Source organism: Leptopilina heterotoma, unplaced genomic scaffold (genome assembly GCF_015476425.1).
Source record: "Leptopilina heterotoma isolate Lh14 unplaced genomic scaffold, ASM1547642v1 Lhet_4526, whole genome shotgun sequence".
In the NCBI taxonomy this organism is placed as follows: Eukaryota; Metazoa; Arthropoda; class Insecta; order Hymenoptera; family Figitidae; genus Leptopilina; species Leptopilina heterotoma.
In genome coordinates this window covers 19,726-37,196 of record NW_025111087.1, presented here as the reverse complement: position 1 = coordinate 37,196, position 17,471 = coordinate 19,726, and the positions used below count along the sequence as shown (strand labels likewise).

The 17,471-nt window shown below is 33.6% G+C and overlaps 3 protein-coding genes across 3 annotated transcripts; 1 reads left to right on the top strand and 2 right to left on the bottom strand.

The window, feature by feature from the left end:
- Positions 1-3,470: 3,470 nt before the first annotated feature.
- LOC122507233 lies at positions 3,471-4,694 on the top strand. The gene has a single exon (XM_043619847.1). The coding sequence runs from the start codon at positions 3,471-3,473 to the stop codon at positions 4,692-4,694; it is 1,224 nt and encodes a 407-aa protein (XP_043475782.1).
- A 1,986-nt stretch (positions 4,695-6,680) lies between these two features.
- Positions 6,681-8,546, bottom strand: LOC122507234. Its single transcript, XM_043619849.1, has 2 exons — positions 8,423-8,546; positions 6,681-8,149 (listed from the first exon to the last, which is right to left on the bottom strand). Exon 2 carries the CDS (start codon positions 7,471-7,473, stop codon positions 7,162-7,164), a length of 312 nt encoding a protein of 103 aa, XP_043475784.1. The 5' UTR covers positions 7,474-8,149; positions 8,423-8,546; the 3' UTR covers positions 6,681-7,161.
- A 1,321-nt stretch (positions 8,547-9,867) lies between these two features.
- LOC122507235 (lateral signaling target protein 2 homolog) lies at positions 9,868-10,942 on the bottom strand. The gene is made up of 2 exons (XM_043619850.1): positions 10,264-10,942; positions 9,868-10,182 (listed from the first exon to the last, which is right to left on the bottom strand). The coding sequence occupies exons 1-2, from the start codon at positions 10,522-10,524 to the stop codon at positions 9,868-9,870; spliced, it is 576 nt and encodes a 191-aa protein (XP_043475785.1). The 5' UTR covers positions 10,525-10,942.
- Between the last annotated feature and the right edge of the window lie 6,529 nt (positions 10,943-17,471).

The window sequence follows — 17,471 nt, the reverse complement described above, 5'->3', positions numbered from 1 at the left end:
AAATATATTGGTGTATCACCCATCATAAGCGAATCCATTTTCATTTTTGTGTACTTCATAAATTTGATCCAAACATTGCTTTCTATTGTGATATATCAAGTAAATATATTTTCCTAGTACTTTATCATAGTCAAAGTCTGGAATTATTTGTTTATATCAATCTCATTAGCATTCATAAAACCCATAAAATCATCTTCAAAGCATCATAATCATTTTCACCATTATATTCCTCTTCAACTTCACTTCTTTTTCTCTCTTTTCAATAGTCGGCATTTTCAAGTTTAATATCATTTATAGAAATAATTTTTGTAAAGGTTCAACTATAGGTTTGAATGTTGTAGTCAAGATATTTTCAGCATCTTCTTTTCCTAATTTAAACATGCGATGCTTACGTCTTATTGCCTCACTTGCTTTGGCAATTTGACGTAAATATTCTTTTTCTTTATTATACATCTTGATGTAACAAGGTCTCAACTTGACTAAAATAAATTTAATAATTGTTCTTATTTATAGTGAAACAAACAATCAAAACCTTTCCTATATCTTCCTTCATTCATATTTCTATCCTTATCAATTACAACAAAGCCATATTTGTCAGAATTCCAACAAGCTGAACACAATTCTCGAAATTGAGAAAATGTCATATCCGTATTTACATGATCATCATACACATGCTTTAAATTCTTTTCATCTTGACGAAAAAGAACTAGCAATTAACATTATCTCGCACCAAATGTTTTGGAATTCTTGCATAAGTATGACATAGATAGAAACTATCTATCAACACTTACATGTCTACCCATGCAAAAGAAAGCCCTTATATTATCTTGCTTTTCACACGCAACATCATCAAATATAAATATAGAATTTGGCTTTGCATTTGAGGAGAAATTACCTCTTCATGTTCACTAAATGGTAAATATTCAACCCCATCAACTTTACTCACAACTTGCTCCAAAAATTTATATTTTGGTTGTTGCAGTGATTTTGAGTAAAGATAAATATTGTCAAATCTTAAACCATTAGGATCTAATATTAGAGATAAAAGTACATTTGTTTTTCCACAATTAGATGGTCCACAGAATATACCGCGAATACTACCCGATAGTAAACTACCATGACGTTTTATTTTTTTCTCTTGTTGTTCAACAATGGTATCCAGATTTACAACTGGAAGTTTTTGAGGTTGTTTATCGAATCGCATCATGAGGCAGACTGATGGAAAAGTATAAATATTGGGTTTATATACTTTTCAAGTCATTCTAATCTCAACTGCCGTAGAGTACAGTATGATTGTACATCGCAGAATTCGAGGTAAAGGTCTAGTTAATAGTCTCATTAATAAGTTGCCATTTGAATTTCATCTGCCTGGTTATCAATACTGTGGACCAGGCACAAAATTAGCAAAACGTTTAGCACGTGGTGATCTAGGAATAAATCCTTTAGACGCAGCTTGTAAGCAGCACGATATTTCATATTCTCAGAATCGAGAAAGCGTTGAAGCAAGAAACATTGCTGATAGAGTCCTAGCGGATAAAGCTTGGCAACGTGTTTGGGCTCCTGACGCAAGCTACGGTGAGAGAGCTGCAGCTTACGCAGTAACTAACGCTATGAAAGTAAAATCTAAATTTGGTATGGGAATTGGAAGGAGAAAGAAGAATAAGAAAAGAAGTAGAAGAAGAAACAAGAAAAGAAAAGGAATTTGTAAAAAACGAACTGCATTAACAAAAATTCTTACTGCTGCTAGAAAATCAATAATTCCTGGAAATGATGCTCGAACCACAATTCTTGCTGCTGTTAAATCTGCTAGAAAAGCTATCAAGGAAGCAGGTGGTAAAAAGAAAATTTCACCACCTCGCATTTTATCAATACCTTCAAAAGTTGGTGGTATCTTACCATTAATTCCAATATTTGCTGGTTTAAGTGCTCTTGGAGCTCTTGCTGGAGGAGCTGCTGGAATAAAAAAAGCTATAAATGAAGCGAGTGCAGCTAAAGAACAATTGAAAGAAGCTCAACGTCACAATAGAACAATGGAATCTGTTGCACTTGGAAAAGGGCTTCATTTAAAACCGTATCGACAAGGGTTAGGACTAAACTTAAAACCCTATCAAAGAGGACAAGGAATGAGAAAAAAAAAACGTAAAAATTCCTCAACGTGCATTAACAAACTATGATTTACTCAAGTACTCTAAGGAGTTAAATATTCCTTATTTTCGAGGTGTTTTTATGCGAAATGAATTACCAAAAAGAGGACCTCGAAAGATTGAGTCAGCGATTATTAACCTTGACGATAAAAACGGTCCTGGAACACATTGGGTAGCATATAAAAAAGGTTAATAACAATGTAGTGTACTTTGACAGTTTTGGAAATCTTCAACCCCATTGGAGCTTGTCAACTATTTTGGTGATGATATTTTAATAATGTATAATTATGAAAATTATCAAGATTATGGTACTTTTAATTGTGGTCATTTGTGTCCTCAAATTTTTATGTAAACAAATTGAAGTGAATAAAAAGTCTATATAAATGAAGTAAAAAAGTTTTATTAATCAGTTTTCAAAAAGACTTCATCATGGATGAATCGTTTACTATAACAATATCTGGTAGTTCATCGGTATTAGAGGCTGAATATTTTCCACCAATTGAATTATTACCTAAAAAAAACTATATTCTTGGACTTGTAGAACTTTTAACATTCAATTCAATTCCTAATATTGATGAAGGAAAGAATAAATTTTATATTGGTAATCAAGTAATCACTATTCCACCTGGCAGTTATGAAATTGAAGATATTGAAAAATATATTCAACATTCTGTTGCTAATGGAACTAAAGCTATAAGTATAAAACCTAATAATAATACCCTACGTAGTGAAATACGAAGCAGTCTTAAAATAAATTTTGAAAAAAAAGATTCTATTGGACAGCTATTGGGATTTGCACCACGACAATTAGAACCTAATAAAACTCATACATCTGATTTACCAGTATCTATACTCAAGGTAAATTCTATCCGAGTAGAATGTAGTATTACAACTGGTGCATATATTAATAATAAAAAAGTCCATACCATTCACGAGTTTTTTCCAATAGTACCAGCTGGATATAAGATTGTAGAAGTACCTTCACACGTCATTTATCTTCCAGTCGCCGTGAAGACAATACGTAATATTCAACTCAGAATTGTTGATCAGGACGGAGATTTAGTAAATTTCAGAGGTGAAACAATAACAATTAGACTACACGTGAAAACAACGTAATGGGCATTGTGTTTGACAGAAAATCTGGTGGAAGTTATATAAACGAGTCAAAATGTCAGAAAACATTCAGTCTCGATCCAGTTCGCAAGAGATTAACATCTCAGAACATACGTTTCTGAAACAGCTCGGTCTGAAAATTCGTCAAGAGAGAAGAAGAAGAAAATAAAACCTTTATTAGTGCACTTTTTATTTGCTGTTGTTGCAATCAAAATGGCAGAGACTTTGAATATACTAAGCCCTGTGAAATATGATGATTCATTAGCACATTATGAGATTCATTCTCATCAACCATATGTTTCATCAGCATTTAATAACAGTGATGAGATTAGAATTGCAGTACAACATCAAGATTTGTATATTTTACCCTGTAAAAGTACATTACATATACATGGAAGAATTTCAAAACCTGATAATACCAATGTCACAAACACAAAAATAACTAGCAATGGAATTTGCCATTTATTTAATGATATACGTTATGAACTTAATGGTGTTGAAATTGATGGTTGCAAAAATGTTGGTATCTCAACCAACATGAAATTTTACATTTCACAAACACCTAATCAATTTATGTATGCTGAGAATGCTGGTCATCTAAATGTTGATGATACTAGTAGAGTAACGGATGATGCTGGATATTTTGATGTAAATATACCATTAAGCATGATTCTTGGATTTGCTGAAGATTATCGAAAAATTGTTGTAAATGCAAAACATGAACTTATTTTAACAAGATCTCGTACAGATCTTAATGCTGTGGTTAATATTCTTGGAGTTGAACGTGAAGAATTTAAAATTGTAATTAATAAAATTGAATGGATGATTCCATATTTGTTTGTTAGTGATCGTCAAAAAATTGAATTGTTGAAATTTATTGAAAAAGATCCACTTATAAGTATGAGTTTTAGATCATGGGAACTGTATGAATATCCACTTATACCTGCAACTCAGAAACATGTCTGGACTGTAAAAACATCTACACAGGTTGAGAAACCTCGATATGTTATCCTTGGTTTTCAAACAAATAGAAAAGATAATCATGCAAGATATGCAAACCTTTTTGATGCCTGTAATCTCGTGAACGTAAAACTTTTTCTAAACTCACAGTACTATCCATATGGTAGTTTAAATTTAAATTTTAATCAAAACAAATTCTCTATACTCTATGACATGTATTGTAATTTTCAAACATCATATTATGGAAAAGATTCTGAGCCCATATTATCTAGAAAAGATTTTAAAGATTATGCACCATTGGCTGTTATAGATTGCTCAAAGCAAAATGAATTTCTTAAACAAGCTTCTGTAGATGTGAGATTGGAATTTGAATCTAGTGTAAATTTTCCCGCCAATACAGCGGCATATTGCTTGATTCTTCATGATCGTATTATACAGTATAAACCAATCAGCGGTCTGGTTAAGAAAGTAACATAAGTAGTGGGGTAAACCGCTAGTATAAAAGTGAAGAATTAACACAGAAATTCTCATTCTGCTGCAACCATGGACTTCATTGTGGACATCCAAGGCTTCAAGAAACCCTACAACGACTTCATCTTCAAGGAGCTGGCCATTATTCCTCTCGAAGAAGATGCTCAACCGATGGTATTCCTGTTTGAACCACCATGCAGTTGGAGTTCTCTACCTGGACGATATAAGAGTGAAAATATGTGGTTGATGCACAACTATCATGGACTAAAATGGACTGCCGGCGATGTGCCATATGACCAATTACAATCACTTCTACAAGATTTGTTAGCTGGTGCTCGTACGATTTATGTAAAGGGATTGGAGAAAAAGAAATTGCTTGAAAGATATGTAATTAATGTACGAAACCTTGAAGATTTTAATTGTCCTTCGCTTAAAAAACTTAAATTGGAATCATCGGCATATGTATGTACCTACCATACTCTATGTAATAAATGGTGTGCAGCAAGTAATGGATTAATGTTACGAAATTGGTTTTTCAAATCTGCAAAGGAATGTTTTGTAAGAAATGTTGATGGAGGTGTTGATGAAGTCGATAATGACAGTGAATATTTTACTGCGAGTTCTACTGAATCGCTTAAAGAATATTATGAAAGTTCTAAACATTTATATTAATAAAAAAAAAATTTTTTTAAAGAAATTATAAGAATTTGTCTATAAATTTTATCCCATCATATTAGTTTAAGACTATTGCTCATGCGCAAAATATAAAAGTAGGGTATAAATTGAGTCGTCTTCAGTATATATGCTCATTAATCGTTAGACAGTTTATACAATAACAATGAATTCTTCAAATCAACAAAAACCAGTGCCAGCACCAAGGCAGCCAAAACCAGTGCCAGCACCAAGACAATCAAAGCCAGAGCCTGCGCCAAGGACACCAAAACCTGTGCCAGCACCGAGAAAAAAGTAAAGTGGGGATATTTCATAGAGTGGGGGTAACCGTGATGAGTGGGGATCAACTCTCTTGAGCATATAATTCTGCGCAATTTAGAGTGGGAGAGAAAATGAATTGGTGGGGTTATCTCTCTCCACGAAAGCCTTTAAAAGGGAACGCGAAAAGACGATTTCTCATTCAACTGCTCCAAGCTGAACGGCAACCACCTCCAAGGACAAGCTGAACGACAGACACCTCCAAGGACAAGCCTGAGAAACAACATGGACTTCCAAAAAATCAATGCTGTTGGACGGATGGAGAGTAAATTCTTGCCCACGAAGCCGCTGTCCGAGCTATCTGCAGGAAGCGAATTCACGGTCACAAAGCTCAAAAAAGTTCAATCCAAATATGGAGATAGGATTGTTGCTGAATTAAACAAAAGTTTCAACATTTTCCTGCCTGCCAGATTTTACAAAGTATTTGAAGTTGAGAGCGCCACCTGGATAGCAATGCAAGATGCAGCGGTGAACAATACTCTAACATTGGTCTACCTTGGAGGACCGTATAATAATATTGAATTCAAAAACAACCATTTAATGTAAAAAAAAGAAAAATTTAATTTTTTAATGTCAATTAATAAACAAAAACTATGAATTTAACAAAGTTTTTATTATTTTACCTCAACATAATCTTATTTTAGTAATAATAAAGCACACATTTCAAATATAAAAATTTATTTCAATAAAATATTTTTTCTATATATAAACAGCATTTTTTTAAATGGAAAAAAATTATCTTAACCTAATTTCAGTCTGAATTTGACAACAATAATACAGTTTTTTAATAAAATAATTAATATATATAAACAATGAATCTTATTCTAATCTAAATATAACTTTGGTGTAAATAATGAAAAAAAATTAATATAAAAAAAAATAGAATTTCTTAACCTAATAAGTACACATTTGGTATAAAAAAAGTAAGTCTTTATAAAATCTTTATAGAATATAAAAAAATATAGAAAAATTAATATAAAAAAATAGTTTCTTTTATCCTAATAACCTCACAATTGGTATAAAAATAATAACTTTAAATACATATTAAAAAAAAACTATCATATAAAAATACCATGAGTAATACTAATTTTGCTTTAAAAAAATGTAAAAGAGAAGCGTCTCACTTTGAATCGTCTTTGGTTGGCTTTGGTTTCTTTAATTGTAATGTTGTATTTTTGTTTTTTAATGCAGTGATTTCAGTCTTTTTTTATTTTAATTGTTTTTTGTCTTGGTGGAGTTTTTTTTAAGGGACTTATTGGAGCTGCGGGTGGAGTAGGGTGTGTTGGTACAATTAAACCGTCTATCTGTTCTTTGGTTGGTGTTGTTGGTGTTCGTGGAGGTGTCAGTTTCTTAGAATTTAATTTTATATTTCTTTTCTGTTCTGTATAAAAAAAATCAGGTGTTTGTGTAGATTTGGATGTAGATGGCGTTGGATTTAATGGTGATGGTGGTGAGTCGGGTGTGTATGATTCTCGTAATGGTGCTAAATTATTGCCGATTTGTTCGTGGAGTGGTGGTGACATTGGTGATAGTAAAAAGGTGGTAATTTTTTTTCCTTTGGTGGTGCTGGTAGTAAAAATGTAGATGGTGTTGGATTTAATGGTGGTGGTGGTGAGTCGGGTGCGTATGATTCTCGTAATGGTGCTAAATTATTGCCCATTTGTTCGTGGAGTGGTGGCGACACTGGTGATAGTGAAAAGGTGGTAATTTTTGGTGGCATTTCAATTTTATTATGTAAAATCAGTCGAGTACGATGTGGAAAAAGATTGTTGGATGTAACAAAAGATGAACCCATTTCTTCGGGAATCGGTTGAAAAATTTCACCTTCTACGGGTAGCGGAAATCGTGCAACCGGTTCTGCTACTGGAGGAAATTGGTCCTTGTCCTGTTAAAAAAATAAATTTTGTATGAAAAACGAAAAAAAAATAGTTTCATAACTTTATTGCAGTAAAAGAACCATTATTCTATAAGAGTGAGAGAGAAGGAAACACCTTAAGATTACTCTTTCTCTCTCTAACACATTGCGTAGTCTTACGTTCACAGCTTGGAAACCGCTTGCGTAGGCAACCGCAACAAGAGTAAGAGAGAGTATCTCTGTCTCCCTCACACCAATGCGTGCTGCTTTACGGTACACCCACAGCTTGTTACCGCTCACGCATGCATTCAAGCGGTTGCCAAGTTCTGAATGCACCTTAAGTCAAACAGCATAAGAGTCTACTCACTACATGTTACACTATCTATGTTTTAAAAATTTGAATTTAGAAAAACAAATTATTGTTTTTAATAATTTATTCTATTAACTTTAAAATATATTTAACGTTTAAAAAAAATCTTTAACTTACAATTTCTTCGATGTAGGCAAATGCTTTCTCTCCTGAGTTTATGTGCTCTGGCAATATTCTCAGGTCTGGTATGCGCGGTGCTTTCGAAATATACCTGCCAATTTCCTCCTGTCGCAGTTCCTGAGGAATCTATAATATTTATGTTTTTATTAATTTTTAAAAATATTTACATCTAATTATTATTATAAAAAAATTGTTAAAAAATAATAATACATTTTTTTTCATTTGTTTATTAAAATTTGTTAAACTATAAAAATAATTCTTAAAAATATTACTTATTACTTTAAATTTAAAACATAATTTTTATTATTATTTTAATTTTAATAATTTATACTCGTTTCTTGTTTTAATATTTTCATTAAATATAACTAAATATTTTAAAAATAATTATTAAATACTTACTTCTCGAGCTCTCCTTTAAAATTCTTGTTGTAAAGTTGTTATTAACAACACATTAGCACCAAATGTAAATTTTGGTAATGGTAAATCCATTACCTCTCTGTATCCATTTCCCGATTTTCTTGGATCTTTTAAAACAGTGTGTGTCACAGTCGCAGTCACTTTTGCTCTTTCCATTTTTTTTTTAAATTTTAATAGTAACTCTAATTTTTTATAATAATTTTTAATTTTAAAAATAAAAGAATAATTTTTTAATAACAATTATAAATTTTTAATGCTAAATACAATAATATTTACGAGAATTTAAAGTTAAATAATTCTCCTATAAAAAAAATACTATTCCAGTCGAAAATTGCTTTAATACTGATTTCATTCATTACATCTCTATCATGTTGACAGATTTGTTTATGTGTTCCTAGAATTTGAAATTTGATCAAGGGCCACATACTTGAAAATTTTAGAGGGTTTTGTCTATATATTTTTTAAAGGTATATTCGAATGAAAAATCATATACATGAAATGGACAGCGCATGTGCGACGGGCCTGATGCTTTAAGCTAGTCTTATGAGTACGCTGCCGCATAGCTTTAAGGTAGTCTCACGTTGCTCTGACGTCACACTGGCAGCCGCAACTAGTGTAAGAGAGAAAGTTACTCTGTCTCCCTCACACCAATGCGCTGCGTATAACGGTAGGCTCACAACTTTGTCCAACAAAACTGCGCCACAGCGGTGATTTAGGGAAACACAATCGATCGATTTTTTAAGTGACAATCAATAGTGTAATCTATACAGTATAGCTACAGTCTTGATCTTTATTTTTAATGTTAGCAGAAGTCAATGTGCAATGTTTTTGTTTACAACATGAGTTTTGTTATTAATGATGAAACGTTTAAACGATAAGTATAATTTTATAAAAATGAGTTAATTAAAAAATTATAATTTTAAAATTGTAAAATTATTATTTCCTTTGTAAACAAATTACTTCTAACCTTAAAAGATTTTGTATTATTTCCAATGTTTTGATATTTTCAATGGAAAATTTTACTTTTTTTATAAAGAAATTAATTGCAAATAATGAATTAATAATAGTTAAATAATTTGCATTCTTTATTTAGAAAACTATTTTAAGGTTATATTCTTAAAAATTTTTAATTAAAAATAGTTTATGAATTTGTATAGTTTAGTTTAAAAAATGATTTTGAGGTTATGTTTATAAAATAGTTTTAGGTTATTATATAAAATGTCAAAAGTATTATATTTTCTTGAAAAATAATTTTCTTTTTTTTATTTAATATTTATAGATTGACATTTTTTTTTGTTTGTAGTTGAGAATTGAAAGAGAGTATTGTTATTTTAAAAAAAATATTTGAATATTTTTATTTTAAAAAATGTAAAAAAATATACTGAATTTTTTTCTTTTTTAAATTTTAGATGAAAATTCAAAAAAATTTAAATTCGTAAATTTTGATGGGATCGACGATGATGATGATGATGATGATGATGATTACGATCGCGACGATGATGATTGCGACGATGATCATGACTCTGACGACGACGATGATGATTATCTCGAACATGATGCCTACAGTAATGGCAACGACGATGATGCCTACGGTCCCTGCGCCTACGCCTGCAAAAACATTTGGTACACTCCTCTGATATATTCTCCTTATCCTCATCAAATCCAGAAGTAGGAACTCGAATTGGAGAAATAGCTGCTTCCGGAGTAATTGGACGGACTGGTGACATACTCATTGCTCGAAGCTGAAAATTTTAAAATTTTTTATTTTTCATACTATACTCGAAAAAAGTATGAATTTTCTTTTAAAATTAAAAAAAAATTACATTTTCAGCTTCATCGTCTTGTTGATCCGTCTGTGTAGACGAATCATGGACCCAGACAACACTCAAGTAGCCTGGAACATCATCAACAGCTCTCGACTGCTCCGGAACATCATCAACAGCATCGTCAGAGTCTTCCCAATTCAAAAGTTCCTCATCCCGGTACAGAGCGCTGCGAGATGGACTCCAAATATCGTCATCATCCGAAGTCAGGAGAATCGTTGTTGCCGGGCTGCTTTCCATCTCTGCTGCTGAGTTCTGCATGGTGCTCTGCTATCATCTGCGAAGTGATTCGCTTCGCGGATCTCGCTGCCTTTTCATAGCACCGTCCACTCTCCCACCATTCACGAAAGACCCCACCACCTCTTGGTGGGTGGTGATCACAGCCCCACCACAAGTGAAAGGTGTAAAAAGGGTCAGGTAGAAATTTAACAATTTCAAATATACGCGCCATAACCGACTGCAGCGCTAGTGGCGGCCTCGCGAACTAATTTCAAAAACGCGCGCCATTCACCGACTGCAGCGCCAGTGGCGCCTCTAGCGTCAGCCTTGAGAACTATCGCGTAGAACTCACTTTGTTTATCTACTGCTCATAATATTAATTTTTTCATTATATACTATTATATACCGAATATTTATTCATAATATTAATAATTTGTAATACACTGAAAGATTGATAAAATTTGACCAATTTTTTTGTTGTTTTTTACTGATAACCATAAATTTTGTCATTGACAATAAGTTAATTTTAACTTATTGCAGAAGTAAAATGTCAGTCATTTATGGTTAGTTAACCCAGTGATTTTTAACTGATTCAAATTTAGAGAGCACAATTAAAATATAATTGTTCTTGTCGTTTCACGAATATTTATATTTTATATTTTGTAACCCTTATAATGCAAAGCATTTCCTTCTGCATAAATTTTAAAATTATTTTATTAAACAGTTGGTTACTTAATGTATCTATTGGACTGAATTCAGATTTATAATTGTTTAACCTAATATTAGAAAATATTTACTCGGAAACAAATCCCTGTATTTACAATAAATTCTATAATTATTATTCTACACAAGTAATTTATGCTTACAAATTAAAAACCGAGAAATCTAAAAATGTACTATATAAACAACTTTTGGGAATTTCCCAAACGTAGCATGAGCGCGTAAAGTAACCCTGAACCGCAGGGGTTCTAACTATCTTTTCTTTCGGGTTTCAGTAAGTGAGAGAGAGAAAGAGTGTCTATTTGCTCTGCTTTTTGAATGCAATTTTTCTCTAAGTCCAGATTCTCAGACCTCCGAGATGGTCGAGCGGTTAAAGCGTTTTATCTTGCGTCCCCTACGTCATCAAAACCTGCGTTGCGATATATACACGGAAAAAATAAGTTCAGCAGATTTTACGAAACTAATTACGCACTAGCGGATATTTAAGATTCCTTGACGAAGTTTTTGAAACACCCAGAAACTTTCACTACTTTAAGCAGAACAATTTTCGAGAAACTGCAACCAGTGTTGTAATTTATAAAACAAGCTTGAATGTAGAAATGTTTCGTATTTTCTGGTGAACATTTTATCAGAAAATGGTAAAAATGTTTCGTGCAATCTAAAAACGCGTGGTTTGAGTTTTCACTTCGCTGTCTATCGTGAATTCTCGAACACAGAGTTTCGTAAAATTCTATACGGGGTGTACCAAAAGTCGCGTTATAAATAGATATGTTGAAGCTTGTCTCGTCGTGTCGGTATTAACTTGTCTGCTGTTTATAGAGATCAATATGTGGAAGGAAAAAGAGAACTGCTTTACCTGCCGGTAACATTTGGATAATTGTTTTCTTTTACGTATTTCACATTTCATTGTTCCAAATTGGTAACATTTTTTATGTGATTTTGTAATCCAAACTTTTAATTATTATTAATTTCTTTTAATTTACATTCCAATAAATTTTATAATTTATCATAATATTTACCGATGACAATAAATATATATATATATATATTGACGTGAGGGATTTTTCCTCACTTTTAATTATTTGATCGATCCGGAAAAATGAGCGACCTTACGGTATTTTCACCGTAGGTGGCGCCTGTTCTCGGCCACTTACCGGTAAAGCTACGCAATTTTCCATATTAATTACATGAAGTGCTGTGTGGTGCGCATACGCGATTCGTGCGAATATGACTTCGCTCAGTGCGTAGATATAAGCGGATCACCGAATTATGTACTTCGACAACCGTACCCGACCTCTCATTGCCTGGAGGGGGAGGTACCGGTTCGAGCTAAGAAATAAAGGCTATACTTGAAATTACTCAAGTCGGCTTATTTTTTTCCTATACGGGTAGTTCTACAAACAAGGGAATATATGATGTCCAAGGTTTTTTTTACATTAATTTTGAAAGAAATAAAATTATTTTCAATGGGAACTGTAGTACTTAATGATTACTATTATGCCACAAAACGTTATCCGGTTTCAAAAAATATTTTTTGCAAAAAATAAGCATTCAAGTGCTAAATTCTCAGTTTCCTAACATGTCCCAATGTGAAAATGAAAGTTAATAAATTATATAAATATTATTTTTAAGCGATTAAATACAAATTTACACTTTGATAATAATTTCAAATAGTTGTACTTTACAAAGATTAAAATAATTGTTACATTACTTGATATTTTATTTAAAAATATTATCTTGAATTTTGTCCATCGAATTAATTCTCAGTTTCCTGGCATCATAAAAACCGTTAAAATTATTAAGAATTTTCATTCCGATTAATTCACCATTTTTCACAGTGCTTAGTAAAGGTTAACTAAATATGATATTACTTGCATTTTACTTAACTTGCAGTTCAATTAATTAAAATTGTGTACTTTGTGACTGAAATGGCCATTTGGTCAGACAAATTCTCAGTTTCCTGGCACGCATTTAAAAAAAATATTTTATGTTTTTATACTTTTGTTGTTCTAGGTGTCGTAGAACCTTATTCCCTGTTGACCAGTATTCTTTATTTTGTTATTAAGCATTATTTTTCAATTTTTTAGACGAAAAATGACCAAATTCTCAGTTTCCTGGTTCTCAGTTTCCTGGCACTTTCTGACAGAATACATATGTGCTTAAGATGTAAAATTTACAATTTTTATTTTTTTGACTGGCCACTTTTAGGTAACTTTGATAATACTTTTAACTTCAATCTAACCTACTTTTTAAAACCTGAACGTAAAAAAAATATTGTGCCAAAATTTTCTTCATTTTCGTCCTTCGTTTGTAGAACTACCCATACCCATTTTCCTATCTTCCATGCTACGAGCCTCGACCAGCAGCCAGAAGGAGAAGGAAGGAAGGAGAGAAGGAAGGAAGCTATTCTCCAGCCGCCCTGGGTCCCCCACCGCCTGCCTGCCAATTCTCTCCTAACCACGATGTCAGCAGCAAGGCCCCCATCGTCCGCCTCACTGCCACGACCCCCCCCGCTCAACGTCGATACCAAAATTCAACCTGCATCGCAGCACCGAGGGTTGCATTGGTTCCCCATGCAGTTCCCCATAAGGGTTAATTTTCATTTCCCCTAAATTCTCGCGGGTCAACCGGCCACTCTTAAAATACTAAAAATTCAATCTACCCTTTTAAAAGTTTCGCAGCACTCTTCTGTGAACAAATTTGACGAGAGTTTCCCTACCCGTAAAAAAGGGAAATTCGCCCATGTCAAACTGGCGCCCAACGTGGGGCCCGAGTTAAAAAAGTTACTTTTACCCACCCTGCTTGTCTCTATTGCTCTCCTTTAAAAGAAATTAATTTTTCTTTTCTCAAATGTTCTCTCGTGAAGAAATTAATTTTTCTTTTTTCAAAACCGCCCCCTGTGGCTTCTAAATATTTTTAAAAAAAAATTCTTCCCCCTGTGGAAAAATTTCTAAGTCACCCTCTCCTGTGGGACTTAGCTTAAAATTAAATGCCAACTACCCCCTGTGGTAGAAAATTCTAAGTCACCCTCTCCTGTGGGACTTAGCTTAAAATAAAATTCCAATCACCCCCTGCGGTGCACATTGTTAAAAAAAAAATTTTTTTTTCTCTCCACCCTTTGGAGTTTTTCTTCTTTTAAACCTCCAATGGTCCAGACCAATTAAATCTGGTGGCGCCCTCCTTTAAAATATTTTGTGTTTTTTGTTTCAAAGGTAAAAAATAATACCTTTATTTCAAATTCTCTTCTTGATCAATCCGATTTTGCGGGATTTGCAAATACCCCCCCTCCCCATTCTACGATGTCTCGGCGAACGGAAGAACCGACACCAGGCCCGTCCGGAACTCAGCCTTCAGGATACCGTCCACCTGCAGCTGAGAGAACTTCACCGCCAGCATACAACGATCTCATCCCTGGATTCTCAAGACGTATATCAGGCAGTCTTCGAAATCAACTTCGTTTGGGTGGGACTTCACATTCGGTAAAACCGTGATTGCCCCAAACGTGTTTCCCCTGAACAGCAGACTTCGTCCGACCAACAGGGAAACTGGTGAAAAAGGGCAACTCAAGATTCTGCTGCCCACCCATTAGTTTATCTTCGAGTATATCTACTCTACAAACATGCGTTCCAATTTTTGTTATGTTCGAATTTAACAACTAAATAAGTTAAGTTCTTTTTGATTCGGCCTCTACCGACTTACCTCTCTCCCCTATAGTTAAATAATTAACCAATTACCGTGAGAGTAGAAGTATTAAAAAAGGAGTTACCCTAAATATTCTCGGGTAATTTAGATTAAAATTTCTAATTAACAACCGAATTAGAAAAGAGATGTTTCTAATCTCGGAATAAATTTCCAATCCCATGGATAGAAGAGCACCAAGTAGTCTACGACCGATCCCGCCGATGTATCCATATTGGAAAACAGAACCGAGGTACCAACTATTTCGGAAATCACACTCCCTCCTTTTCGGTAGAGAATCTTGATCATAGTTTATTAAGACGGTATCTGACATTCCGACAGATTACCGAACATTAATTTTAAATGTTTCGTTTCGATTTCGGGAAACCGTTAACCCTGTGGGTCCCCTGACTCAAACCAATTGTATGGTCCACGAAATCAAATTATTACTCCATAAGCCATTTAACATTCGTTCTAACTACTGCTGTGAAGAAAATAAATGCAGCTACCGGTTTCACACCCAGTGAGATTCTTTAGGGACACAATTTAAATAGACCTGGTGATTGAACACTCCCCCTCTCAACTTATCAACATCCAAAGGACAGAGTTGTTCAAGCCAGATAAAATCACGGTAAAATATCTAAGTGCCGCCACGACTCCGACGGATAATTCTCCCTACAAACCGGGCGATCTCGTTTATTTAAGAAACTACCAATTGTCAGACGCTTCATAGCAGTTCAACGCCTCATTAGCTCCATTAAGAAGAGGACCTTACCCTATTATACGTCATCTACAAGGGCAAGTGTATGAACTAAACCTGATCAGCCGAACAACAAAAGCTCACAAGTCACAATTATGGCCAGCGAGACCCCGGACAGTCACTCTTACCGATCAGAGATCAGCAACAATTGCCCCCACTCTCCAACAATTACAAGTTGTCGAGAACGGTCTAAGAGTAGGCCTCCTTCAAATCCCATAGTGACCCACATCTATCCTGCAGCGCCTCTGATTCGCCGACGAGGATGACTGAGGAAAAAGATAGTGACCACTCCAGAGGATCCAGTTCGTGTCCCTCCGATTTCGCCGACGAGGTCGACCACGAAGAACCCTAGTTGAACCAGATGGTCAACACTACAATTGTTCGCATCCCTCTGATTCTCCGAAGAGGTAGACCACAAAAACCCCCGTTGAACCAGACGGTCAACACTGCAACAGCACCGCTCCCTCCAAACCTTAGCGTCAATCAAGCGGTCGGTTTATTTCACCCCCGATCCGCCGAAGAGGATGCCCAAGGAAAAAGCGGTAATTAGTCCAGTGAATCAGTCTAGTAATCCTCCGATTCGCCGACGAGGAAGACCTAGAGAAAATTCTACTGTAACGACATCGAGGTAAGACCTCCTCACCACTCCTGGTTGAGTAGAGGCGACCGAAGTGAATGGTCCCAGTCCGTCGAAGGAAGTCCTCCTCACCGCTCTAGGTTGAGTAGAGGCGACCGAGGTGAATGGTCCCAGCTCATCGACATGTCATACATTGTAAATAACATTAGTGTTAAATCTTCGGTTGTACCGCTCCATCTTTCTGAATCGATCAATATATATTAATTTCTCAAAACTTTAATTAATTCTAATTTTTATTAGTTTTAACTGTTATTACTTCAAATTTTAGACAATTTAATATTAAAATTTTTTGAGTTTGAATTTAATTTTGAAAATTTTTTTGCAATTTATTTATAATTTAAAGTTAAGAATAAAATTATTTTTAAAAATTAAAAAATTTTATAGAGATTTTATAACTAATTATAATTAAAAAATGTTATTTTAAAAACTATAAAATATTTTGTATAACTTTTAAAAAAATGATTTTTTTAAAAATTAATATTCAGTATATTGACATTTCTCACAAGCGCAGTTTTAATCTGCTCAGTTAGTATATAAAGAAACTCAATTCTTTCATCTACAAGTGCGAGTTATATTGTATATGCGTTGCGTCAGAATTCGTTTATATGTATGCGTATTTCCGTTAAGTTAGTGTCAGAATAAAATAAGCCAATCCAAGCGAACCATTGCGTTGTAGAGCGCAGTCACATGTGTCGAACCAATCATCTATCTCCTATAGAAGACGAGAAAAATGGTCTTGAGAGCTCATTGGTACATTAAGAAATTCTTTTTTCTGCTTTATTCGTTTTTTTCTCCGTGAATATTTTTTTCCGTGGCGCATGCGCTTCAGGCTAAACATTTTACAAAACTCTTGAATTAGAACGTCCAACCGATCATTTGTGAATTCCATAGAATTTTTTTTGAGTTTTCGAGAAACGCAGTCATCATATATTACTATTGATTCTGTTTTATCTTATACTAAACTCCTCTCCGTATCCGCTATTCCAAAATTTAGTAGTTCTTCCAGAATAAAATGAAAAAAAAATTGAAAAAATTAAAAAATAAACAATTTAAAACATTTAAATTTAACTTAAATTTTGCTTTTTGTAATTTATTTTAAAACAATCTTATTCATTTGAAAAATGCCTACAGCAAAAGATAAAAATATTATTATTGTATTTAAATTAAATATATTTTCAACTAAAAACACAAATT

Bases quoted from the DNA above. Each gene is read 5' to 3' on its own strand.
- LOC122507233 (XM_043619847.1), top strand. From the start codon at position 3,471: ATGGCAGAGACTTTGAATATACTAAGCCCTGTGAAATATGATGATTCA.
- LOC122507234 (XM_043619849.1), bottom strand. From the start codon at position 7,473: ATGGGTTCATCTTTTGTTACATCCAACAATCTTTTTCCACATCGTACT.
- LOC122507235 (XM_043619850.1), bottom strand. From the start codon at position 10,524: ATGCAGAACTCAGCAGCAGAGATGGAAAGCAGCCCGGCAACAACGATT. The intron at 10,183-10,263 runs GTAATTTTTTTT...TAAAATTTTCAG, and splicing joins AAGACGATGAAGCTGAAAAT to CTTCGAGCAATGAGTATGTC.